The sequence below is a fragment of the Schizophyllum commune genome (assembly GCF_000143185.2).
Source record: "Schizophyllum commune H4-8 unplaced genomic scaffold SCHCOscaffold_2, whole genome shotgun sequence".
NCBI lineage: Eukaryota > Fungi > Basidiomycota > Agaricomycetes > Agaricales > Schizophyllaceae > Schizophyllum > Schizophyllum commune.
This window is the reverse complement of record NW_026089539.1, coordinates 531,318-554,184: the sequence shown is the minus strand read 5'-3', so window position 1 is coordinate 554,184 and position 22,867 is coordinate 531,318. Positions and strand designations below refer to the sequence as shown.

Here is a 22,867-nt window from a genome sequence, read left to right as displayed (position 1 = left end):
CTCTCACAGAGAGCTGCTCTTGGTCAGTTTGCGGGGGATGATGATGGTTCAGGTTTGAAGTGCGACGAGGATTAAATAGACGCAACACGAGGCAATCATGTGACCGGAATTTGCCGCCATCAGCCATCATATGCCCATTCTGGCAGCCACTGGCACCCGGTTGAAGTCCAGGATCCCTTGCGCTGCCACCCTGCCACACAAGCCCACGATGCAAAATTTGAGGCGTTGCCATCGAAAACAATATAGTATGGAGCATCAAACCGTCATGGGCTGTATATTACTCGATAATGTGTACACGAAACCTGTGAACTAGTAGCCATGGTGGCCGGAGGAGCATGTTCACTCGCTCTCCTCGTCCTCTTCGCTATACTCTTCTGCCTCGTCATCGATGAACCCATTCAGCGCTGGTCCCTCGTCTGAATCATCGTCCTCATCCTCATCCTCATCCTCTCCATCCTCCTCTTCCTCACTATCCTCTGCGCTCTCCTCGTCATCTTCGTCCTCGTCACTGTCCCCGCCGAGAGCAACCTCCTCAATGTCGCCATCCTCTTCGTCGCCGACCTCAACCTCGACGTCCATGCGGGCGTCTTCCTCTTCGCTTTCGCCCTCGACGTAGCGCGCAACTTCGGCCTTCTTGCTGACGGTCTTCGTCTTCTTGCCGCGCGGGGCGACAGGTGCGGGTGCGGGTGCGCTGCGCATCTCGATCTGTGAGAGGACGAGGTCGAGACGGCCGCCGAGGGCGAGCAGGCTCTCGTGCAGGGCCAAGCGCTGCGTGAGCGTGCTGTGCAGGCCAGCAAGCCTCGCGACGAGGTCGGGGATCTGAAGATCGAGTCAGTCAAGGTATTGGGTACACTATGAGCAGATGCTTACTGTCATCAGATGCGCCCCATGCACCGCAAGCACAGTCCGTATCCACGTTACCAGCGCCGTCCCACGCTGCGCGCTCGCACCTCCCCCGCCACCCTTCGCATTCCCAGCCCTGCCACCCCGACCCAAACGCTCAACACACGCATTGATCAGCGGCACCGCCAGCTGAGGCGGCAGCCGCCTTACACTGTTGCGGATGAGGCCCGCATCCGAATGCGCCAAACACGTCTCCAGCAATCGCGCATCCGCCGAGTGCAGCGCCTGCACGAGCGTGCGCGTGAGCGAGGCCGCGGGGACGATACCGATGTCGTCGCGCTTCTTCTTCGAGGCGCCGGCGTGCTTGGGGGTGTCGGAGTCGGATTCGGACTCGGGAGGGGGAACGGCGAGGCGCTCGCCTAGGCTGGCTTCGGCGAGGTCGACGTTGAGATCGCCCTCGGGGGCGTCCTCGACGTCCTCGTCTTGCCCGAGGTCGAGGCCGGAGCGCACGGCGACGCCGGCGGACTCGCCGTATCGCTTTTGCGTACCAGTAGCCTGTGAGAGCCACGTCAGCCTGAGAGCAGTGACGACGTTGTAGATGGACTTACTGAGGTAGCAGACGCAACGAGTCCCGGGTCCACATCCTCCATGACGGTGTCCGAGATGAAGTCCGACGCATCGTCCAGGTATTTCTAAGATGATCATTCAGCTTCAGTGCAGACTGGACGAAAGATCAAACGCACTATAGTCGACAATACGGGCCGCACACCGCCTACAAGGCGTGCAACACATATCTGACCAGGCTGCGGCCCGAAGCATGCCTCCAGCACCTGTGCCGAGGCAGTCGATGCCGACTTCACAGGCGGTGTTATCCGCGTGCGAGGCGAGAGAGTAGGTGCGGATGCGCCAGCAAACTGCTCAGGAAGGAGGTACACGTATATCCTGCCAGCCGTATCGACGGCCAGCATATGTCGTGATGAGGATAGAGAAGCAGTGCGCGCATCGGCGTCGAGAGGTATTGAGGCTACCATCTTGCCCTCTGTACCACTGCTGGGCAGCTCCCACATAGAAACGACGCGATCGCGCTCAGCTACGGACACAAACCGCGTCGGTGGCTCCTGAGATGCGTCCCAACGCAAGATCTGGATCGGTGTAGCGTGACCGGTGAATATTGCGGTTTGGGCAGGCTTTTGAGGCTCGTCATCGGGCGTAGACGATAGGGCGCGTATAGTATGGCTTGCAGCGAGCACTTCAACGTCGGAAGTACCTGGGCGGGCACATAGGGCAGTGAGGGGAACGCGATCGCCCTTCCAATTTCCGACGATCTGGTTTTTGTGGGGGTTCCATATGTGGATCTCGCCATCCTCGCCAGACGTCCACAGGCTACCGTCAGCCGTTGGAGAAATGGCAAGTACAGGGGAGGTAGATGTTGGGCTGGATAGTGTGCGCACGATGCGACCGTGTGAGGGGGAGAAGAGGGAGACCGAGCCATCTGCTAGACCGAGCGCAACGACGTCGATCGCTGGATTCGTGAGGGCATCGGCAGGGGTGTTGGTGCTCTTTCTGCGCTTCTTCTTGGTGGGGGGCGCATCTGCCGGCGCTGCTGAGGTGTCGTCCGAGGTGCTGAGCTTCGCCCAGGCTAAGGAGGAGACGCGCACGGAGGGGACGAGGTACTCGGCAGTCGCCTTGCTTGTGAGGGCGTCGTATACGCGCAGCCGGTGCTTATCCACGACGGGGGTCACCAGCGCAAACAAGTTGCCGCCCGGTGAGAAGGCCGACATCGCGCTCGACAGGAACGCATCGTCTGCAGGGGGTTGGGAGACGGCGGCAGTAGACTTGGGGTGCGACTTGGGCGCCTTGGAGCGCGCCTTCTTCGATTTTGTTGTCGAGGACATGGGGAGAGGTCGTCACACCTTGATAGGCGTATATGACTACGAGTGTAGGGTGTTGATCGCTGTGCACGACGGCGTCGAGCGTTCGGGACAAAAATTTGGACGCCATTGTTTTTCGCCATCAATCACGCATCCGAATGGGGATGCGTGCTTGCAATTGTTTGCGGTCCGGCCCGGATGTTCAGGCACTTTACCAGAAAGTCAGCCATACAGCTTGTTCCTGACCCCCATCTCCTCCCCATCTCCCGTCTCTCGAGATCCGACTCTGCGAGTCTTGCACGCAGTACAGCGAAAGACAAATCTACCGACATTTCCCCCCCCCGTGCCGTACCTGCCTCGCACAGTCCAGAATCGACGAAGCCGGAGCTTATACGCGTTGACCATCGGGTCTTCTCTCATTTCTGCCTCTCATTTATAAGACCACACAATTGAGGATACGACCAGAACTACGACCACCATGTCATCGTCATCAGCAGCGGCAGCCAGCATGAACTATATCCAGGTACGTCTTAGGCGCCTTTCTGATGGATCTCGCTCATCGCACGCGTTCAGCTCGAGAAATTGGGTGAGTGTCTTTGTGGCAAGGTGAATACAGGAGCTCTGAAGCGTGTCTGCTAGGCGAGGGGACGTACGCCACTGTATACAAGGTGCGTTACATCGTCCATGCAGGCGAACGAATCTCATCCGCCACAGGGCCGTTCTCGAACCACGAATGAGATCGTGGCGCTCAAGGAGATACACCTCGACGCAGAAGAAGGAACGCCGTCTACCGCCATCCGCGAGATCTCCCTCATGAAGGAGCTTAAGCACGTCAACATTGTCCGCCTATACGACGTGATCCACACCGAGACCAAGCTCACGCTCATCTTCGAGTTTTGCGACGGCGATCTCAAGCGGCACATGGACCAGCACGGTGACCGCGGCGCGCTTCGCCCCGACGTTGTCCGTTCTTTCATGTACCAGCTCCTCAAGGGCACTGCCTTCTGCCACGAGAACCAAGTCTTACATCGCGATCTCAAGCCGCAAAACCTGCTCATCAACTCGAAGGGCGAGCTCAAGCTGGGTGACTTCGGTCTTGCCCGCGCGTTCGGTGTCCCAGTGAACACGTTTTCGAACGAGGTGCGCTGATCGGCTTTGTGGCGCGGGCGCGCACTGACTCATTCAGGTCGTGACGTTGTGGTACCGTGCGCCCGATGTGCTCTTGGGGTCAAGAACGTACAGCACGTCGATTGATGTGTGGTCGTGCGGGTGCATCTTTGCAGAGATGATCCAGGGCGTGCCGCTATTCCGAGGACGAGACAACCAAGACCAGCTCCTACACATCATGCGCATCATTGGGACCCCGTCGCACGAGCAGCTGCAGAAGATGCAGAAAGATTCGGTACGTGGTCAATTGACTGCTCAGTGCTTCTGCTCACTTTCATCGCAGCCCGAGATTCAGCTGAAGACCTTCCCCCGCTATCCCAAGCTTCCCTTCCAACAATTTGTGCCCAAAGCTTCCCCAGAAGGTGCGCTTTCTCCCGCCTTCGATAGTCGTGCACCTAACCCCTCCCAAGCAATCGACCTCCTGGAGCGTCTCCTCAAGTTTGATCCCGCCGAGCGCATCACCGCCGCCGACGCCCTCAGCCACCCCTACTTCACCAACGTCCAAGCGCCCGCCCAGTTCGCGCCCGCGGGCTCGATGGCGCCGCCCGCCTTCGCCTACCCGCATCCGCACCCGCAAATGCGGCCCCAGCAGCAGCACCAGTACGGCCAGCCGTTCGCGGTGCCAGCGCAGCAGGTGCCGGTGCATCCTCAGCATGTTGCCGCAGCGCAGGCGCAGATGCAGGCTCAGGCTCAGGCGGCGCAGCAGTACCAGGGCATGCCGTATGGTGCGTACCATAGGTGAAGGGGGTGTAACGGTGAAGGGGTAGGGTGTTGATGAAGGAATATCCGTCCGGAAAGGGATACCCACGACGTCGGACATAATGGCTTCATAGATTGCAAGGACCGGCAGGACGGGGATCCTTGTGTTGCTCTGTTTGCTCTCTTTTATTTCTTGGCTCGTATTCTCTTTTGCAACGTGTTGACTACCATGGCCGCTGTATCCTAGTACATCAGAGGATCGTATATGTATTTGTTCAACATGGATTGACTCGGTGGCTATCGCTACGTTGGTTGGGTTGTTCGAGGGCAAACGACAGGATCAAGTCCCATACGGACGGCTCACCAGGTGGGCAGTAATTGAAAGGTAGGTGTATGTAGAACGAGGTCTGGTGAGAGGGAGGTTCGTAGTTTGAAATGTATGTCATCTTCAGAACAATTTCCCTCTTTAGGGCAATCGTTGGGACTTACCTGACTATTGATGCCGTGTATAGTATAGTTGAGCGTCTATCAGGTGTATACTAGAATCTTTGAATGTATACGTCTAACTCTGGCAGAGGTCTGCCGTTGGTCTACATACTGTTTCCGGAAGTTGCGCCCATTGCATTCCAAAAGGGGAAGAAGGCAACATCGGATCGGCGATCAAACAACTGGCTTCTGTCCACGTGACCACCACGCGCGCTCTTTGCGCACAACCATCACCATCGTTATCGGCTCCGCCACAGTTTTTCCACTTCTTGTTCTCATCTCATAGCACTGGACATGGAGAGCCAGAACCTTCCCCCTCTAGCAGCCAAATTTGTACGCAATGCGAAGAAGAGGACTCGCGTCTCAGCTGTCGAAGACTTTTACGCAACGTACGCTCGAGATTGGCCACGTCTATCGACTACGGATGTGGACAAGCTTGTGAAGAAGCTCAAGGTCGCGGGGAACTTGCTGGATACTGAGTGGGCAGCCCTGCCTCTATCAAGGACAAGGACCGGTGGCGAAACTACTTGGTACAACATCGAAGACGAGCACTTTCGTGGTCTTGAGGATGTCTTCAAGAGCGTGATTCGGGCTGCGGAGGAAGAGTTCTCTACCAGGTTCTCTCGCGCTTCTCGGACAACGAACTTTATGTGTCTGCCCAGGCGAAGCATGCAGTTGGAGACCAATGGGACTTCGCCCAGAGTCGACGCTGTCAGCGTGCGCGTCAAGCCCTCTTGCCCTCAAGGAGCTCTGTCTGGTAGTGCGCGCAATGGATCATTCAAGCTCCGACGATCTCGAAGGACAGTCTTTGCCGCCGACACCCTTATAACGGCTGAGTTCAGAGGGCCCTGGGATTGGAGTCGGCGAGATCGCCACGAGGTGCGCTTTTCTTCTCTGCCCGCCCTCCAAGTCATACTAACTGTTTGCGCACAGAACGACGAGAAGATCTTTTGCCACGCTGCACATGCTCTGTTCAATGACGTCGCCCGCGTCGCCGCCTTCTCGTTCACCATCGAAGGAACATGGATGCGGGTTTGGTGCCATACTCGAACGCACACCGGACTCTCGAAGTATTTTAATATAAACAAGGTGCGTGGCTGCAGCTGTCTTGAAAACCGCGTCTCTGACATCCCTGTAGAACCCTGGCGAACTCATCCAATTCATCCTCTTCAGCACGTATGCGACCCCGACACAACTCGGGATAGACCCATCCGTTCACCGGGTCGTCGACGAGGACGGCCTTCTCCAATATCAGTTCGACGTCTGCAATCCAAAGACACTGGTCACTACCACCTATCAGACCGTGAACCTCATCGCAGAGCCCTCCGTCGCCGACATCTACTCACGGACCATGCGCGTCTTCGAGGTCCGTGAGGTCACGCATCCTGCGGAACTGGCCAATGTCAGACGCCTCGCTGCCAACTCCAACGTACTGCGCGACTTCTGGGTCTACGAGGACGCGGAGGAAGAATCCTGCAAGCAAAGTGTCATTATCCAGGGTCTGAAGGAAGCGAAAGTCTGGGCGAGCGCTGCGAAGCACTTCATGAACATCATCCAGGATGGTATTGTCCTAGGGCCATCTTCTACTGCCATTAGCTTCGTCCCTCCCACGGTCTTCCACGGCATAACACCCACCCCTCACGCTGATGCACAGTCCTACAAAATCATCGATGCTTCGAGGGTGGATCTCTTTGGCTCATCCGAGCGCAAGGCTACTGCAGCGGCTCCTCCGCCACCAGTGCCGGCGAATCCCCTACCTCTTCAAGCAAAAGTGCACGTCCGCACCGTGTATAAGCAGGTATGCAGAGACCTTTTCGAGGTCACGGACCCCGCGTTCTTCTTCTACGCGATGAGTGAGGTGGCGCAGAGTGAGTTTCCTTCTATGTGATACTCCACACTACGATTCCTAACCCTTTTTCTAGTCTTACGTTACTTGAAGCTCGCCGGCTATGTCCATAGAGACGTCAGCCCCGGTAACTTCCTCCTGCATTACCTGAAGGGGCCGCTTCCGTCCGTGGGGGATATGTCGAAGACGAAGCGCGAGGACTGGGTGACGATTGTCTCCGACCTCGAATACTCTCAGCCCTTCCTCACCGGCGAGGGCCATGATTCCATCGTCGTAAGTCAGCTCGGAACTGATACTCTCTGGCATTCATTGATGGCTTGCAGGGCACTTCGTACTACATCGCGGTGGAAGTTCAGACCAGCGGGTACTGGTTCAAGCCCGAAGTCGAATCCTTCCGCGTCCCCCGTTCGCTGGCACTGAAAAGCTTCGCTTTCAATCCCTATCACGATCTTGAGTCCTCCCTGTGGATGGCTTTGGACTTTGTCGTTCGTCGCGCGCCTCAGAAGGTCATCGATACCAATGTATCTGGGCGACCGGTGAAGGAAATCCTCCAGCAGCATGCGCAGAAGATGTTCATAGCACGAGCGGACGGTTCTCAGAGTCGCTGGAAGTACTTGACGAGCTTCCGGCCGATTAGGGAGCTGCGAGCGGACCTTCGTCTCATCTATGGGGAAGCGCATCCTATCCCCAAGCTGGCCGACTGCATTGTGGACATGCGCCAGGCGTACATTGCGCTGCAGGACAGCGTGGAGACTCCGACCGTGCCCCTGGCCAACGGGCGCCATGCGTTCGACCCTGCGCTATTCAAGGACGTCGTGTACGACAAGCTCGAGGCGGTATACACCGCAATCAGCGACCACTACGCATGCGCGAACAACGCGGACACCTTCGTGTGGGTGCCCAAACCTCCGGGACCCGTCTACTATACATTCTCAGGCGAGACGGACCCCGGATCTGACGTCGATGGCTCGTCAGACGAAGATTTGGGTGAAGAGACGGACGAAGAGGGGCTTCCGAAGGATGATCGGGCAGAGGCGCTCGTTGGGAAAGGCGGCGAAGTGGGCGACGACATGCACGTCGTCAACAACGGTTCGGTAGCGCGGAATGCGTCCGAGACAGGCGCAGGTGTGGATGGCATTGCTGCAGGACCGAATCGTGCGGCGCCCCCGCTCAAGCGGAAGCGCAACGATGACATTCAGCCCGATCCACCTATGCAGAAGGCTAAGCGCTCGCGCACAAAGGGATTGGCACCTACGCGAAGGTCTGACCGCATACGGAAAATGTTGGCAAAGAAAGATCGTCCGGAAGAAGCGCAGGTCCCAAGCGCATCGCGGTCGAAATTAATCCGCAGCACGCAACGCAAGAAGACGCGGACTGGTATAGCGATGCATTAGATATTTACGGTACATCACTCTAAGGATTGCAGCGCAGCCGGTTATGTGCCTTGTCTTTCATTTTGTGATGCGATCGGTGTGTGCGCGGGATACATTCGATGACAGTAACTATTTGCACAGCCCGCGTACGATGCTCGCCGTCCCGCAGATGCCACACGTCTGTCGGAATCGCACGGCAGGGTCCTGCTGCGTCTTACCTGGCCTCCATGGTTTCGGGGCTTGTCTTACCGCAGATCGAAATGCGCTGCCACCGCCCGTGTGGCAACGATAGCAAGCAATGTTACCGGGATCATCGAAGGGACTGGATGAGTTGAGATTCGACGGTGTGATAATGCATAGAAGAGACAGTAACATAGAAGGTATCTAGGTATAATGACAAGGACGAGTGGCACGGCTTCAAAGCAGGGAATAATAAATGGGAAGAGGGTAGCGACGTTGCGGATGACGACGGAGGGCCGGAGTAAAGTCGTTCACAGATGCTCAGGCGGAATGGCATATCAGCTTAATTTAGGGAAGCGGATGAGCGTAGCGCATGCGTCTGCATTCCTCAGGCGACCCTGGCTGGCCTTCAGGCTGGTGTGATCATTATCAGCAATATACAGCCGATGGCGGTTCATTGTCCGAGTCAGAACGCGTCTCCGGCGGCCATGCTTTATGAAATGGAAGGCGTGGCCCCGGGCCACCGTGACCTCGCCGCAGTGCATGTGAATCAAATGTTGAACCGAAATTCTTCCAAAACGGGGAATGTGACGGCTCATGGCCATCACGTGACATCCTCGAGGCCTGCGAGACCATGCGGGTCGCGTTTGTTGAACCCGAACCATCAACATCTTCACAGGCCAAACGCGTTTGCCGCCTCCGTCGGGCCATCGCCACGCGCAAATTAACTGGCCTTGGACTCCCCCATAAATAGTGAGTTGTCTCGTCCTCTTTCCTTTCCAGAACGGCCGCCCACATCGAGGCTCGCCACTCCCCTTCCCACCCCGCGCTCAACCCTTCCTATCTTCATTGTTCGTGCGCTTACCATGGCCGCCCAGTCTGCTGGCACCAAGGTTTCCTTTAAGCACAGCCCTCTCCGTGCAAGATACGACCTATTCTACGATATGGGCAAAGAAAACCTCGAATGCGATCGCAATCGCCTCCTCGCCAGCGCCCGCGACTCGGACAAAGTCCGTACTTGCTCCGTCGATCTCTTCTGGAAGACGTACGCCAAGTCCTGGAGGCCTTTGACGAGCAGTCAGATGAACGCTCTCACCGCCGCCCTGGACGAAGAGAACGTATATAGGAACAAACGATGGGTCGCGCTGCCAGACGCGAAGAAAGGCGTCGCGGAGGATGTGCATTTCAAGCGCCTCGAGAAGATCTTCTCTAAAGTCACTGCACTAGCAGAGAAGACACTCTCGGGGCGCTTTGAGCCCGCGAGGCGAACGACCAAGTTTCGATGCCGCCCACGGCAGACCACGAGCTCCGAGGTCATGGGCGCGTCGCACAAAGTCGACTCCGTCAACACGCGCATCGACTCTTCCTATCCGAAAGGCTCAAGAGGTCTCCTTGGCAGCGCACGCAACGCTAAGATCAAGATTCGACGGACTGGCGAACTTGTGTTCACCGCAGACGCCTTGCTAACAGGCGAATTTAAGCTGTTCGACACGCGGGCAGATCAATTCGATGTGCGTACTATGACTTTCCTCTCCTTTCCGATGCTGACCAGATGCTTTTAGAACGCCAAAAAGACTTTTGGTCATGCTGGGCATGCATTCTATAACGACGTCGGCCGCATCGTGGTATTCGCGTACACGATCGAAGGCGCTAAAATGCGCCTCTGGTGTCACACTCGCTCTCACACAGGGATCTCGGAGGAGTTTGACATACACACGGTACGCCGCCCGTGTCTCATATCGACTATCGCTAACATGTTCCTCTAGAACCCTTCCATGTTCATCGACTTCATCCTCTTCAGCACCTACGCCTCTCTTCCCGTTCTTGGTGTCGACACCACTGTTCGCCGCGTCATCGATTCGGACAGGAATATCCAGTACCAATTCGACTTTTACGACCGGAAGACGAACGTCCGAACCACGTATGAGACCACCCGCAGCATCGACGAATCCTCCGCCATGGAGCTCTACTCCCGTTCCATGCGCGTCTTTGAGGTGCATCTGGTCCTCGGCGATCCTTTCGCGAAGAAGCGAGCTTTCGGCAAAGAAACCTTCGTACTGCGCGACTACTATGTTTTCTCCCATGTCAAAAGCGAGCGCGAGATCCAGGGCGGCATCCAGCATCAACTCGAGCTCAAGGGCGTCTGGGAGGAGGCCAAGCCTCACTTCATGCGCATCCGAGAGGACGGTGCCGTCTGGATCCCTCGCTCGGAAGGCGCCGTTCGCCAGACTGTACCCGCTCCTCACGAGAAATCGGAGCCCTACGAATTCATCGATGACGACAATCCCGCCGGTTCGGGCCCTTCTACGGAGACAATCCGAACGGGCAGGTCCCACCGTACTGGGCAAAGCTCTCTGGCGTATCCGAACGCTGTTGAGAAGCCTCTGTCCAAGTTGCACGAGAAGCGACACATGCGCACTGTCTACGAGCAACTCTGTATCGACCTCTACAAAGTTAACGACCCAAAGCTCTTCTTCTTCGCCATGAGTCAAGTTGCCAAGAGTGAGTCTTCGCGTGCAAGAACGGTACACTGTAGATCTGACCCTTTGAATTTCAGTCCTGCGTTACATGAAGCTTGCGGGTTACGTTCACCGGGACGTCAGCCCCGGTAACTTCCTCCTCCACTATATCAAGGAGGGCGGTTCTCTCCCTGACCTTGCCACGATCTCGCAAACCTCTCGGGAAGATTGGGTGACGATCATCTCTGACCTGGAGTACGCGCGGCCTTTCCTAGAGGGCTCTGGACACGACGCGATCACGGTGAGTAGCATGTCATATCTCCCAATCCTTCTCACTTACGCTTGTGAAGGGCACCTCGTTCTACGTCGCTGTCGAAGTGCAGGGTCAGAGGTACAAGTTCGGTCCGAACGACAGGGCTGACGATGACAATGAGTCTGACGAAGAGGACTCTGACTGGAAGAACCCTCATCACTTCTCCTACAACCCATACCACGACGCCGAGTCGGCTTTGTGGATGGCCTTGGACTTCGTCTTTCGCAAGATCCCTTCCCAGAAGCTCGATCTTGTAACGGGTCGCAATCGTCGTGCTATCGAGGTGCTTCGAGAGTACTCTCAGCAGATGTTTGTGCCCGCCATGGAAGGTTCTGAGCTGCGCTCGAGCTTCATCGTGACCGGCCCTCAAGCGAAAAACCTACGCCAGGTCCTGAAAGAAGTCTATGGCGACAGCTGTCCCATCAAGAACTTGTCGGGTCTCATCAATGGCCTCGCAAAGGCCTACGGAGCTCTGCAAGCCAGTCCATTCAACCCCTCGATGCGTCTCGATAATGGCCGCAAGGCTTACGATCCCTCCCTCTTCACCGACAACATCTACAAGTCCATGGAAGCCACATTCCTCAGCATCAGCGACTACTACGCGGACCCTGCCAACGCTGATGTCTTCGTATCAATATACGACCCTCCTGCATCGGATTCCCAGCCTGCCGCCACTCCTGCTGCCGAGGCAGAGGCAGTCGCACCGCCCCAGGACTGCATCCACACCGACGACAATCATGGCGACGGGTATCACACTGACGAGGCGGGCGCTGGGAACTACAGCGACGATGATGAGGAGGACGAGGGAGAGGACCGGGCCACTGGCAGTGATCGCGACGCTCAGGCAGTGTCTGAAAGCTCCAGCGATGACGCTGACGCGACGACCGATGCTGCTCCCGCGACCGGTGGCGACGCGACAGCCAACATCGCTCCCACGACCGGCGGTGAGGCCCAGGGTACTGCGACCGTTCCTGGCAGTGGCAGAGCTCTCAGGAGTAAGAGGAAGCGCGACGACGATCCTTCTCCTGGGCCTCCAGCTCCCGCGCGCGCTGTCAGGCGATCGCGCACCAAAGGTGTGGAGCCGTCTCGTCGGTCCCGGCGGCTAGCGGAAAGGCAGGAGGAAGTGACGCAGCCCCGGCCTGCTGCAACTGGAGGGCCCGCGCGTCGGCCACGGACGACGCACCCTCCTCCGCCGCCGAAAAGGCAGCGTAGAGTCCGTTCGGGGTAGCCTGGGTGTAGTAACCCTCAGTCGAGATAGTTTCTACGTGTCTGCTTGCTTTGTAACTTTACATCTGTTGTCTCTCGCATTTCGTTGGTGTAAAAGTATCTTGCTATCTCACGATCTGAGCCCGCGTCCGTCTCCCGTCTTATCCTTGAGTACAAAAATGCCACAAACTAGTCCACGTATCCACCCTCAAGCCAGTCGTCCATGCCGATTTTTCCACTGGTGCGTTGTATAGATTGAGGTCTGGAGCGAAGGGACCAGTGCCCAGGTGTGCATTTGGTTGATGAAGGATCCGTAGTAGGAGCCAAGTATGTTTACACGACTACATGCGAATGTCGTTAGCCTTTCGAGACCATCCTGTGGGTTGCCTTAGCCCGTCAAGGTTGCACACTGAACGACGGAGATCTCAATGAGGAGACCTCACAGCGAGGCGCCGCCGCTACAAGACGAGCGGCAACTAACCCTCAGAAAACAGTCCTTCCCGCGAAACCTCTTCGTGCCGACCCGACAGGCGGCGCTGCGGGAGGCTAAGGGAGTCACGAACATACGAGCTAGAAAACCTTGTCTAGCGGCATTTCAGCCGTCTTCAGCGACGTGTCGAGCGCATAGAATGTGTCATGTTCGCGGGGGCGGCAGCGTGTAATATGGCTAGGGTGTACGAATAGGTGGTGTTGTATGTAGATCTACCGCGACCCTGGTCTAGTGCGGCTTCTGCAGCCTGCACTCCTGGGGCTCACGCAGCCTTGTACTAGCACGGCTCTCGCAGGCCTGTACTAGTATGGCTCCAGGCCGAGCAGCCCTTGACACGCGCCCTCGACGTCGGCGACCTGAGGGATAGACATGTTAGCATGGAAAGGCCTGCGACGTTCGCGATGCATGGGTGCACGCTCGCGACGGGCAAGAGCGACGCTGCTCACCTCCTTTGGTGCCGATACGGTCAGGACGGTCGGATGGCGCTCGCCCACGACCACCTCGTCCTCTATCCGAACCCCGATGTCGTGGAAGTGCTTCGGGAATTGCGCCGTGGGTGGTACGTAGATACCTAAACGAACAAAGTGTGGGTCAGCCTCGTCCACCCTACCATTCATCTACCCCACCACCACCATCCGTGAAAAAAAAATCGAAGACCCACCTGGCTCAATCGTAATCACCATCCCCGCCTGCAATTTCCCACTCCGATCAAAGCTGCTCGACTCATGAAGGTCAATCCCAATCGGGTGGCTCACAAAGTGCGGATACAGGATATCCACATCCGCGAGGTCGAGCTGAAAGCGCGGCAGTTGGTTGAGCTCGGCGCGCAGCATCGCGCGGCTCTCGCGGTGGATGCTGTAGAGGCTGTGCCCGGAGGATGCGGTGCACATCTTCACGAGCTCGCGCTGGGCGGAGAGGACGGCCTGGTAGATGTCGCGTTGGGCGGGGGAGAAGACGCCGGAGGCGGGGAAGGTTCTGGCTGGGGGTTGTTAGGGGGTATAGGTGGAGAAGGAGGAGTAGGCTCACTGATGTCTGAGGCGTAGCCGCTGGGTAGTAGTGATGAGCATGTACATTCTCATATGGAGAAAAGTGCCACCTACTTGTATTCGCAAGCAGCATCAATTAGAACAAGCTCTCCTGCACGTACGAGCTGGTTATTAGAGGTGTAGTGAATGATCAGCGCGTTGGGCCTGTATGCTGCGTAAGCAGGAGTTCTGGGTCCGTCAAAAGGGTTTACGCTCACCCTGAAGCCACCACGGGAACATAAGCCTGCCGTTGCGCCCCGCTCATAGCGCACAAATACGCAAAGTGGGCAGCAATCTGCGACTCATTCATCCCAGGTTTCGCGAAGCGCATAGTCTTCGCGTGTGCGCGCGCACTGATATCCGCCGCGGCGCGCATGACGCGCACTTCCGCGTCGCTCTTGATTGCGCGCAGGCGCGCCACCTCCGGGCTGAGGGGCAGCGGATTCTTGGCGGGGTTGAAGAGGGTGAGGTGCTTGGGACCGCTGCGGGAGCGCCCCCGCCGTTGGCTGGGGCTGTCGAGGTCGGTGTAGATGTTGGAGTAGAGGGGGGTCAAGGAGCGGAGGTGGTCATTGAAGTGATCGATGCTACGCGCGTCGTCGGCGCCGAAGATGGCGGTAGCTTCTGACAGTCCTGTTCTGGCTTGGACGTCAGTTCGGGGAAGGGGGCAGAAGCAACGGGGGACGCACTTGGCCCCATCCCACTTCTCCTGGGCAAGGTTCTTCCCGCTGCAAAAGAGCGTCATGCGATAGCCTTTTGAAGTGCTTGTCTTCTCTTCAGGAGGAATAAGCAATAGTTGGAATTGTAAATGATCCTACTTACCAAGGATGACGGCTGAGTCTGGTTCCTCAAAGCCGGTCAAGTACCAGAAGTCAGAGGACTGCCGATACTTGTAGCTGGGTTGGTCTGAGTAGGGGAAACGAAGGGGGGACGTCATATACTCACAATATCGCTGCAGGAACGTCAGAATACTGCCCGCACACGACTACACCTGCGACTCACCTCCGCTCATGTACTTGATCGGCGCCGCTGCACACACGACGACACTGTTGTCCGGCAGAGAGTCCATCAACGCCTTTCGCCGTCTCTCATACTCCTCCTGAGGTATACCTGGCGTGAGTTCACCAGGCTGGACGAGATGCGGATGGCTCTGATATAGTGGTTGGCCGTATTTCGTTGGCTTGTCAGCGGCCTGGTGCGCTTCGGTCGCCATCCATCGTGCAAGTCTTTGCTTCCGACAGTCCACACGCCTTAAAGCAGAGCGGAGGACCGATGACCCAGCAGCCCGAGAAGCAAGGCCGCGCGACAACATGACGGACAATGGCAAGCAAATGTTATGTTATCTTATCACCCGGCCCGGCTTGAGCCGGTTGTGGCGCTGTGGCCGTCCACGTTTTGTCGCGTACGCGAGACTGTACTAGTCTCCCTTGGCTAAGACTGCACTGTACACAAGCCTGAAGGGGCCGTTTCTCAGTTGTGCGGCACGATTGAGCTCGAAAAAACAGACGGTGAGAGGGATACAAACAAAAGATCATATGGCGCATTACACTTTGCTAGATATTGTAGCAATTATCATCTCACAGCACGTCGTCAGTACACATCGAGCGCACGGCCCTACGACCGCCCACCCTTCTTCTTCTTGTTCACCACCTTGAAGCCTCCCCACTCAGGCTGCGTCGGCTTCGGCTGCGACTTGACTACGTCCGCGATCGACACCGGCTTCGCCGAGCTCGTCCCCGCCGCGCGCGACGCCACGTCCGCCTTGCGCTTGCTCGCGAACTCGGACGCGAACCGCCGGCCGTCCATCGTCGTGCTGTTGGCGTAGATGACCTCCTGGATGAGCTCGAGCGTCGCGGGCTGGCTGATATCCTCGACGGGGAACGTCGTGAGCATCGTCATGATCTCCTCGGCTGGGAACGATGTTAGTATGCGAGGACCACCGGCGAAACACGACCCTGCGCACCATTGACAGACGCGTTGAGGCCGCGGCTGAGCGAATCGTACAACCACTTGAGGAAATCGCTCGATGGCGTCGTGTCGCGGATGACCGGGGCCGGCTTGGGCGGTGCCGGAGCTGGAGGTTTGGGTGCCGGTGCACCGTTTACCTTCGCAGCTGCCGAAGGCGCACCGGTGCTCACAGTCTGCGTAGGGGTGGGCCGAGGAGCCACCGGCGTCGTGACCTTCCCGCCCGACCCGATGGTCGACCAGACGCTCTGCTGCGGTGGGGGTGTGCTCTGTAGGTATATTTGTGAGCGACGATGCTAGTACCCTTCCTAGAAATTCAACGCACCTTCTGCGTCGTGTCCGCATACGCGCGACGAGCAGCAGCAGCCGCGACCGTCTCCTTCGACGCCGTCTTCTTCCGACGCTCCTCCTCCTCCAGGATCTCCTTCATCGTCTTCTTGGCTGGGTGACTCGCCCCGCCCGTCATCCATGGTGCGGCCGCACCAGGCGTCGACGCCGGACTCCCCGATGCCGCCTCTTTCGGCGCCGCCGAGCCTCGTCCTCCAGCCTGCGACGTCGGCAGCCCCCACGACGCCGTGAAGCCAGCGGCGTCCTCGACGGGGGTAGCCGTCGCCGTCGCCGTCGCCCGCGCCGCGCGCTCGCGCTGCTCCTTCTCCGCGGCCTTGCGCGCCTCCGCCTGCTTCGCCTCCATCTCCTGGATCTCGCGCAGGCTCAGCGTCACGCCCGACTTCTTCTTGTCGTCGTCCTTCAGCCACACGGGCTTCGGCGCAGCGGACTGCGGCGGCGTGGGGTCGCGCGCGGCCTCCGGCTCGGCGGGCTTGGGGGCGGGCGAGGTGAGGTTGAGCTTCGTGGTGACCTCCTTGCGCTTGCCCTTCTTGCTGGGTGCAGGCGCAGGCGCGGCGCGAGCGGGCTCTTCGGCAGCCGGTACAGCCTCGACAAGCGATGGCTGCTGAGGCTCGAACTCCGTGGGGGCAGGCGCTGAGGTGTCGGCAGTGGCGGCGGTGGCAGCGGAGGTAAGGGAGGGCTCAGGCTCGGGCTGTTGCTGCTGGCGATTGTGTTGCTCAACGTTGAAGTTGGTGAGGCCGTTTGTCTCGCCTGGACCGCCCCAATTATCCTCGACGACACCCCGCGACGCAGCGTACCAGCCGCTGCGGTCGGCCTGAGACGAGGTGACGCTGGTGGTGCCCCACGGGGCTTGCCCAGAAATGGCGGGTGAATTAACATTGCTCGAGGACGCAGAGTCCGTGCGCCTGATGTCTGCGGGAGCTGCATGCCTGAGCCAAGGCGACGAATGCGCACTACCCGAGCCCAGTTGACCTTGTTGGTGGTTCAGAGGAGGCAGCGACGCCGATTGAGGGAAAGCCCCTTGAGCCTGCGCATACGCAATCGTCGGCGACGGCACAAACTGATGGTGCTGTCCCTGCTGCAGCGTCATGCCAGAAGCATTGTTCAGCCCGCCAAACTCCAAGCTCTGGTATCCCGGCCCCATCCCCCCGAGCCCCGCGTCCTGCGAATTGCTCCGCATGACCCCACCAAACCCATTCAGCGCCTGCCCACCCTGCGCGTACGCCGCAAACCCGGGATCCCCGCGCGCGTCAAAGCCCGTCGACAGCGCGCCGGCGGAGCTCGGCCAGGGCCCCGCGAAGCCGCCGTTGAAGCCGTGCGCGTCCATGCTGCCCCGCCCGAGCATGCTCGCGCCGTAGCCGGGCCCGCGCATGCCGCCATCCGCGTCGAACGTGTTCCGCCTGCCCGTGTACGCCTGCTCCGGGCCCATGGCGAAGCCCGCGAGGCGGCTGCTGCCAAGCGGGCCGTCGCCTGCCAGGCCTGCGCGTCCGCCGAAGGCGGCTGGATCTGGCGATCCGTTGCCGAATCGAGCACCAAGGGAGGACGAGGGCGAGTCGGAGGGCGTAGAGCCGGAGCCAATGTAAGAATCTAGCGTCCCGGTGCGTAGTTGGCGCACCGGCGCTGGCTGGTACGGGGAGTTGTTGAAGGGGGCCGAATCTGGGATCGCCATGGGCGAATCGTGACGAGGGATTCCGGGAGGTGCAGGAGGGTTGATGGGTGACATGAATATTTTATCGCCTGCCGCACGGCGCTTGAGGTCGCCGACGCTAATCCACTCCGTGTCGATATGCGTTCGTTTCATCAAAAGGTCGTCGCTAAAGTAATTTCCTTCAAACCACTTCTGCATGACGGCGGCCTGGAAAGGGCCTGTTTGCACGAAATATTAACAGGTCCATTTGGCTGGTGTATGTGCTAACTCACCTTGTACATTCTGCTGAGGGTCGATATAAGACCATTCCACGGCCGTGAGATCCACCACAGGTGGAATACCAGGGGGTGCTGTGCCATTCGTGCCGTTGCCAGAGGTCCCAAAACTCATTTGCGCCACACCATTGGCGAGAGAGTTGGGGCCAGTCGTGATACCGTTAGCCTGCTGGGCAGAGCCAGAAGGGGGATTCTGCGCCGCGGGAGGGTTCCCATTCTCATCTTCCTCTGCGATGACTTGCGCTTTGTCGTCTTGCTCTGAGTCACGAGGCGTGTGCCCCGTGTCCGCATCGCCACGACGGCGAGACAGCCAAGAGCCCCCACTATTGAGGACGCCGTCGAAGCCTGGGGAGTATGGCATGCGCGTACGAGGCGATTGAAGGGAGGGGTCGCGCGGCGATAGAATAGGCGCCTGCGTGCCCGTGAGGGATAATTTACGCGGTGTGGTCGCAGGAAACGCATCTAGGGCAATCGAATAAGAGGGCAAACTCATTGAGGGGCGCAGGCCACATACCAGAGCTATCGCGGCGGCGCGACATCAGCGCGCCAAACCGCTCCCTATGCGGACTGCTCGCGGCCACGGAGGCGGACGTCGCGAGCCGCGGGCGCTCGAGGCCCTGCGTCGATATCGTGGGGAGGAAGTCCGTCGACTGGCGCCGCCGGATCTCCGAGTTGAGCGGCCCCGCGAACGCCTGGAGGGGAGCGCGCCGTCCATCGGTCAGCCTTTTTACCCTACGCGGTCGGTGGCGCACGCACTTTTTTCTCGGCGTCGCTCATCTCGCAGAGCGCGATGGGCACCGCGGCGTCCTCGCGGACGACGCCCTCCCAGCGCTCGACCTCGAGCCCGAGCGCGTTCTTGCCGCCGCCCTCCTGGTAGATGCGGAGCAGGTCGTCCTTGGAGTAGCGGAACGGGTGGGAGACATCGCGCTGGTCGGCCTGCGCGGGGCCCGCGGGCGACACGAGCGCGGAGTACGTCGAGGCGCTCGCGGTGTTCGCAGGCGGGGACGGCGGGGGATGGATCTTTGGGGACGGCTGGGGCTTCGCGCGCATCCACTCTGGGCCAAAATGCATGGTGGTGGTCGACATGGTTGGAGATTGGTTTGGGACAAGTTCAACTTGAGCAGGAGGAGGGCTCGGAGGGCAGGATAGCTCGGTCAGGGTCTGAGGCAAGTGTCGCTTCAAAAGAGCAGCTGGACTCTAACCGCGTCTTCGCGCCGAGAAAAATCGCTGGACTAATCTGGCAACCTCCGGCCGCGATCATCCGCCCGCCCGCATGCATTGTTCTCTCTTTGGGCAATAAGGCCTGAGTCGTATGCGCAATACACCCCTTGCATTAAATTATCCTGATTACGGTGATCTATGTACAACACTCCCTACCAAGTTTACAATTTTATGCGCCAGACGTGCGTCGGGAGGGCTGTGGGGGGAATTAGTCATGTCCGGATGCCACCGGGTGGCACTGACCTTGCAGTCTGCGCGCAGTGGGTATGATATACGCGATCAGGAAGATCACACCAAAGGCCATACACAACGCCGACAGAGTGTAGTAGCCATCTTTTTCCGTGATGCACTGGCCCCCGATGTCGGCGCAATGGGCTTTTCCATGGTCGGAGACGCACTCTACGGCTGAACACAAAGTTAGAATACAAACACAAGGTGAAGAAGTTCGCGTACCTTCGACAGCAAGATCGTCCACCCTGCACGTCGAGACGCTGAACATGTCGATACCTGGCAAATTTTAATATTGCTTCAAACTCATCCGACCGCCTGACGCACCCTTCAACACAAAGTACTTTGGCCAAGTGCCGCCCAGGTTAGTGAACGTGTTGAGCAGCTAGTGCGAATGAGTGACAGAACACGACAGACACCTGGATCGACGCACCGTCATATACGTGCCACCAATCAATGGGTCCGACACCCGCGTATGGAACGCCGAAATACCCACAAACTGCACCGTCCTGCAATCCATATCAGCTCACATCCACCCTCAACCATACTTCCCCCACTCACGAAGCCAACGACCCCGCGACCGTCGAAAATATCAAAAACGCAAAGAACGCGCCGCTAATCGGCGGCTCCGGGAACCAATACACCGTCAGCGTCGCCACCAGGCAAAACAGCAGCCTTGGCCAGTAGGCGATGATCCACGGCTTGAGCGGCGTGGGCCCGCGGGACCACTTCGCCGCGTACCAGCCGCCGATCATCTGGAAGGGGAAGTCGATGAGGACGGCGACGGCGAGGTCCTCGCGCTTGAAGCCCTTCTCGACCATTTTCAGGGAGGTGGCGGCTTCGTTGGCGGCGAAGCCGAGTTTGGCAAAGAAGTGGAGGAAGATGAGTTGTTGGACGTCTGTAGAGAGGGGTTAGGGTGGGAGGAGCAGGAGAGAAAGGAGGAAGAGGGGGAGAGGGAAGAAGGGAGGGATGAGTGCGTACGCTTAAGTTTGCAGATGTCCCAGATGGTTTTGTAGACGCCGGTGATGCTCATGTCGGCTTCGGTGACGACTTCCTTGTCCTCCTTCTTGAAGAACAGAAGCCATAGCGTCACGAGGTAGCAGACGAGACTCCAGAACTTCAAGTACACATCGAGCGTCAATTGCGGCAATCCCCACTTATTCCTGATCGTAAGTGAGCATCGAGTAGGTGCAGTGTATCGTCAAGCTTACACGAAGTCCACGCTGTTAAACGCAAGGAAAACGGTGAAGGAAGCGAAATAGCCGGTGTTGAGGCCGATCGTCTGACACGTCGACGCGTACGATAGGGAGTCGTGCGAGAGGAGGGTAAGCGCCCAACCTGTACGTACGTCAGACGGATGGGGATAACAGGTCATAGTAACCCCACGCACCGTCGACTGCGATATCTTGCGTGGCGGACAGGAAAACGAGGGATGTCCAAACGAAGGTGAGCTCGCCGACGTGATTTGCGGGCTGCGAATGATAGTTAGGTTGAGAAAGGTTGGGGGATGAGGCGTATGTGACGCACGTCTTCCATTAGTCGCTGTACGTTGAGGGAGATGTAGAGCATGAGGGTGCCGACGATCATCTGCATGGGGACGATCCAGGACTTCCGGCGGCCTATTGAGGGGACGAATACGGCGTCGACTATGGGGGACCATAGGAGCTTGAGGGAATAAGGGTAGCTGGAGAGAGAGAAGGTCGCGAGTTGCGAGTAGGAGAGGTGATCTTTGAGAAGGAATGGTACGGAGCCTGGTGTTCCACTGTCAGTCAGGTCTATATGATAGCTCTGCACTGTCACGCACCCAAGGCAAGGCCTAACTAAGATCATCGCAAAGTTTAGCAATCGTGGCTTGAGTCTCGACCTCTGCCGACTTACAGGGACACCTTGGATCAAGTCTGGACCACAAACGACGCGTCAATTGTCTCGCATTAGGAAACAGAGATATGAACACGCACATAACACACACAACAATGCCATACTGCGTTTATCCTCCGCAGACATGGGCTTCGAATGCGTCGGGGTGACGTCCCCTTCGCCGTGGTATCCCCCGTCTTCTCTCCTGTCCTCCTCAGACAGCAAGCTCATCTCGAGATCGTCGTCGCCATTCTCGAGGCTGCCCCGCTCGCGGAGCCCAGCACTGCGGGGCACGGAGGAGGATACGCCCACGAGACCGTCGTTCATGCGATCCGTGCTATTCTGGTCGCGAAGATTTGTGCGGGAGCTCTTCTTGGAGGACTTCCCGGCGGCCTTCTTGCGGCGGGTAGACATACGAAAGAGCGGGGGGAGTGGGGGGCGGAGGTGAGCGTGAGCTGTGGGTGCTGATGGACGCGTTTGCCGCCCGCGCGACACGTATTCGCAAATGCACGTGCCGATGATGGCATTCGATGACCGTGGGAGCGCGCCCGGGGAGTGCCGAGCGAAAGTGCGACGGAATCTCAAGGTTATCTCCTCCAGATCTGCCTTCTTCTCCTCCTCGTCTTCGCCGGCGAGATTGCGCTGTGAGATCTCAGCAGGCGGCGGCGGGACCTGCAGAACAGGCTTTGGCTACGGCGTCGATCCTTCGCTGCTGATCTCCATCTTGGCAGGCTATGATCCCGACGGACTTCTAGTCTCCGTGCGCGACCCGAGCAAGTCGAAGCTGCTGTACTCCGAGCGCGGGGCTTTCTCCTGCTCGGAACTTCGATGAACATCAATGTTACCAGAAAATCCCCATCCTGTCCTTCTTTTCAAGAACTCGGAGGTGATGGCCCCGTATCTGTTTGTTCTCGGAAAGAACCACCGTTCGAGCCACCAAACGTCCGGGACTTTGCGAGCGACGGCGCCCTCACCAAATCTCGCTGATGCTCTCGCTTGCGCGCACGTTAATCTGAGTAGCCGTATGTGTATCTCGCGCTATTCAGCCTTCACGGCATCGCCCTCCCGTCCTGTCCGCGGTGCCGCAAAATCAGGACGCAACCTATCATGAACGCCTGACGCTGGCTCACTACTGGCTCGAGACGACGGGATTCCAGATTCCATGGTTTATTCCATCCGAACCTGTCCGCATTGCGGCGTGCGCACGTCATCCCCCAACGCCTCCCAAACAATCTGTCGGAGGTACGCCCCGGGTTTCTCTATGCGCCCCGCTGGATTCCTATTCCCGCCCCCCGACAGCTTCCCCCACTCGTGTCACCGCGTCTGTCCTCCGCACAGTATTCCTCCTGCTTCACTCTTACGACCCGCCCGCG

At 58.4% G+C, this 22,867-nt stretch overlaps 8 protein-coding genes across 8 annotated transcripts; 3 read left to right on the top strand and 5 right to left on the bottom strand.

Moving 5' to 3' along the window:
* Positions 1-339: 339 nt before the first annotated feature.
* Positions 340-1,811, bottom strand: SCHCODRAFT_02662491 (NUC189-domain-containing protein; the record flags this gene model as incomplete). Its single annotated transcript, XM_003038916.2, has 4 exons — positions 340-819; positions 871-1,398; positions 1,452-1,535; positions 1,587-1,811. 4 exons carry the CDS (start codon positions 1,809-1,811, stop codon positions 340-342), a joined length of 1,317 nt encoding a protein of 438 aa, XP_003038962.1.
* Positions 1,812-1,817: 6 nt separating this feature from the next.
* On the bottom strand, positions 1,818-2,815 carry SCHCODRAFT_01112937 (WD40 repeat-like protein; the record flags this gene model as incomplete). Its single annotated transcript, XM_050341044.1, has 1 exon — positions 1,818-2,815. A coding segment is annotated over exon 1 (921 nt), but the record flags the coding sequence as incomplete, so codon positions are not given.
* Positions 2,816-2,947: 132 nt separating this feature from the next.
* SCHCODRAFT_02527682 (Pkinase-domain-containing protein) lies at positions 2,948-4,864 on the top strand. Its single transcript, XM_050343527.1, has 6 exons — positions 2,948-3,237; positions 3,288-3,300; positions 3,354-3,382; positions 3,429-3,854; positions 3,901-4,116; positions 4,165-4,864. The coding sequence occupies exons 1-6, from the start codon at positions 3,193-3,195 to the stop codon at positions 4,621-4,623; spliced, it is 1,188 nt and encodes a 395-aa protein (XP_050202021.1). The 5' UTR covers positions 2,948-3,192; the 3' UTR covers positions 4,624-4,864.
* A 496-nt stretch (positions 4,865-5,360) lies between these two features.
* Positions 5,361-8,317, top strand: SCHCODRAFT_02564272 (uncharacterized protein; the record flags this gene model as incomplete). Its single annotated transcript, XM_050343787.1, has 5 exons — positions 5,361-5,945; positions 6,000-6,155; positions 6,205-6,934; positions 6,989-7,185; positions 7,236-8,317. The coding sequence occupies 5 exons, from the start codon at positions 5,361-5,363 to the stop codon at positions 8,304-8,306; spliced, it is 2,739 nt and encodes a 912-aa protein (XP_050202020.1). The 3' UTR covers positions 8,307-8,317.
* An 806-nt stretch (positions 8,318-9,123) lies between these two features.
* Positions 9,124-12,651, top strand: SCHCODRAFT_02527676 (uncharacterized protein). Its single transcript, XM_050343526.1, has 6 exons — positions 9,124-9,218; positions 9,344-9,976; positions 10,028-10,183; positions 10,232-10,967; positions 11,023-11,225; positions 11,275-12,651. The coding sequence occupies exons 2-6, from the start codon at positions 9,410-9,412 to the stop codon at positions 12,463-12,465; spliced, it is 2,853 nt and encodes a 950-aa protein (XP_050202019.1). The 5' UTR covers positions 9,124-9,218; positions 9,344-9,409; the 3' UTR covers positions 12,466-12,651.
* Positions 12,652-13,058: 407 nt separating this feature from the next.
* Positions 13,059-15,281, bottom strand: SCHCODRAFT_02527674 (uncharacterized protein). The gene is made up of 10 exons (XM_050343525.1): positions 14,958-15,281; positions 14,901-14,907; positions 14,778-14,851; positions 14,645-14,729; positions 14,177-14,593; positions 14,034-14,123; positions 13,960-13,979; positions 13,595-13,912; positions 13,380-13,504; positions 13,059-13,289 (listed from the first exon to the last, which is right to left on the bottom strand). The coding sequence occupies exons 1-10, from the start codon at positions 15,265-15,267 to the stop codon at positions 13,236-13,238; spliced, it is 1,500 nt and encodes a 499-aa protein (XP_050202018.1). The 5' UTR covers positions 15,268-15,281; the 3' UTR covers positions 13,059-13,235.
* A 182-nt stretch (positions 15,282-15,463) lies between these two features.
* SCHCODRAFT_02609481 (uncharacterized protein) lies at positions 15,464-19,377 on the bottom strand. The gene is made up of 6 exons (XM_050344377.1): positions 18,945-19,377; positions 18,703-18,880; positions 18,186-18,650; positions 16,246-18,131; positions 15,919-16,189; positions 15,464-15,865 (listed from the first exon to the last, which is right to left on the bottom strand). The coding sequence occupies exons 1-6, from the start codon at positions 19,272-19,274 to the stop codon at positions 15,570-15,572; spliced, it is 3,426 nt and encodes a 1,141-aa protein (XP_050202017.1). The 5' UTR covers positions 19,275-19,377; the 3' UTR covers positions 15,464-15,569.
* Positions 19,378-19,498: 121 nt separating this feature from the next.
* Positions 19,499-21,922, bottom strand: SCHCODRAFT_02609480 (uncharacterized protein). The gene is made up of 13 exons (XM_003038919.2): positions 21,596-21,922; positions 21,516-21,535; positions 21,442-21,457; positions 21,165-21,388; positions 21,028-21,109; positions 20,849-20,975; positions 20,619-20,800; positions 20,199-20,535; positions 20,071-20,146; positions 19,965-20,022; positions 19,863-19,916; positions 19,653-19,814; positions 19,499-19,605 (listed from the first exon to the last, which is right to left on the bottom strand). The coding sequence occupies exons 1-13, from the start codon at positions 21,906-21,908 to the stop codon at positions 19,571-19,573; spliced, it is 1,686 nt and encodes a 561-aa protein (XP_003038965.1). The 5' UTR covers positions 21,909-21,922; the 3' UTR covers positions 19,499-19,570.
* Positions 21,923-22,867: the final 945 nt, after the last annotated feature.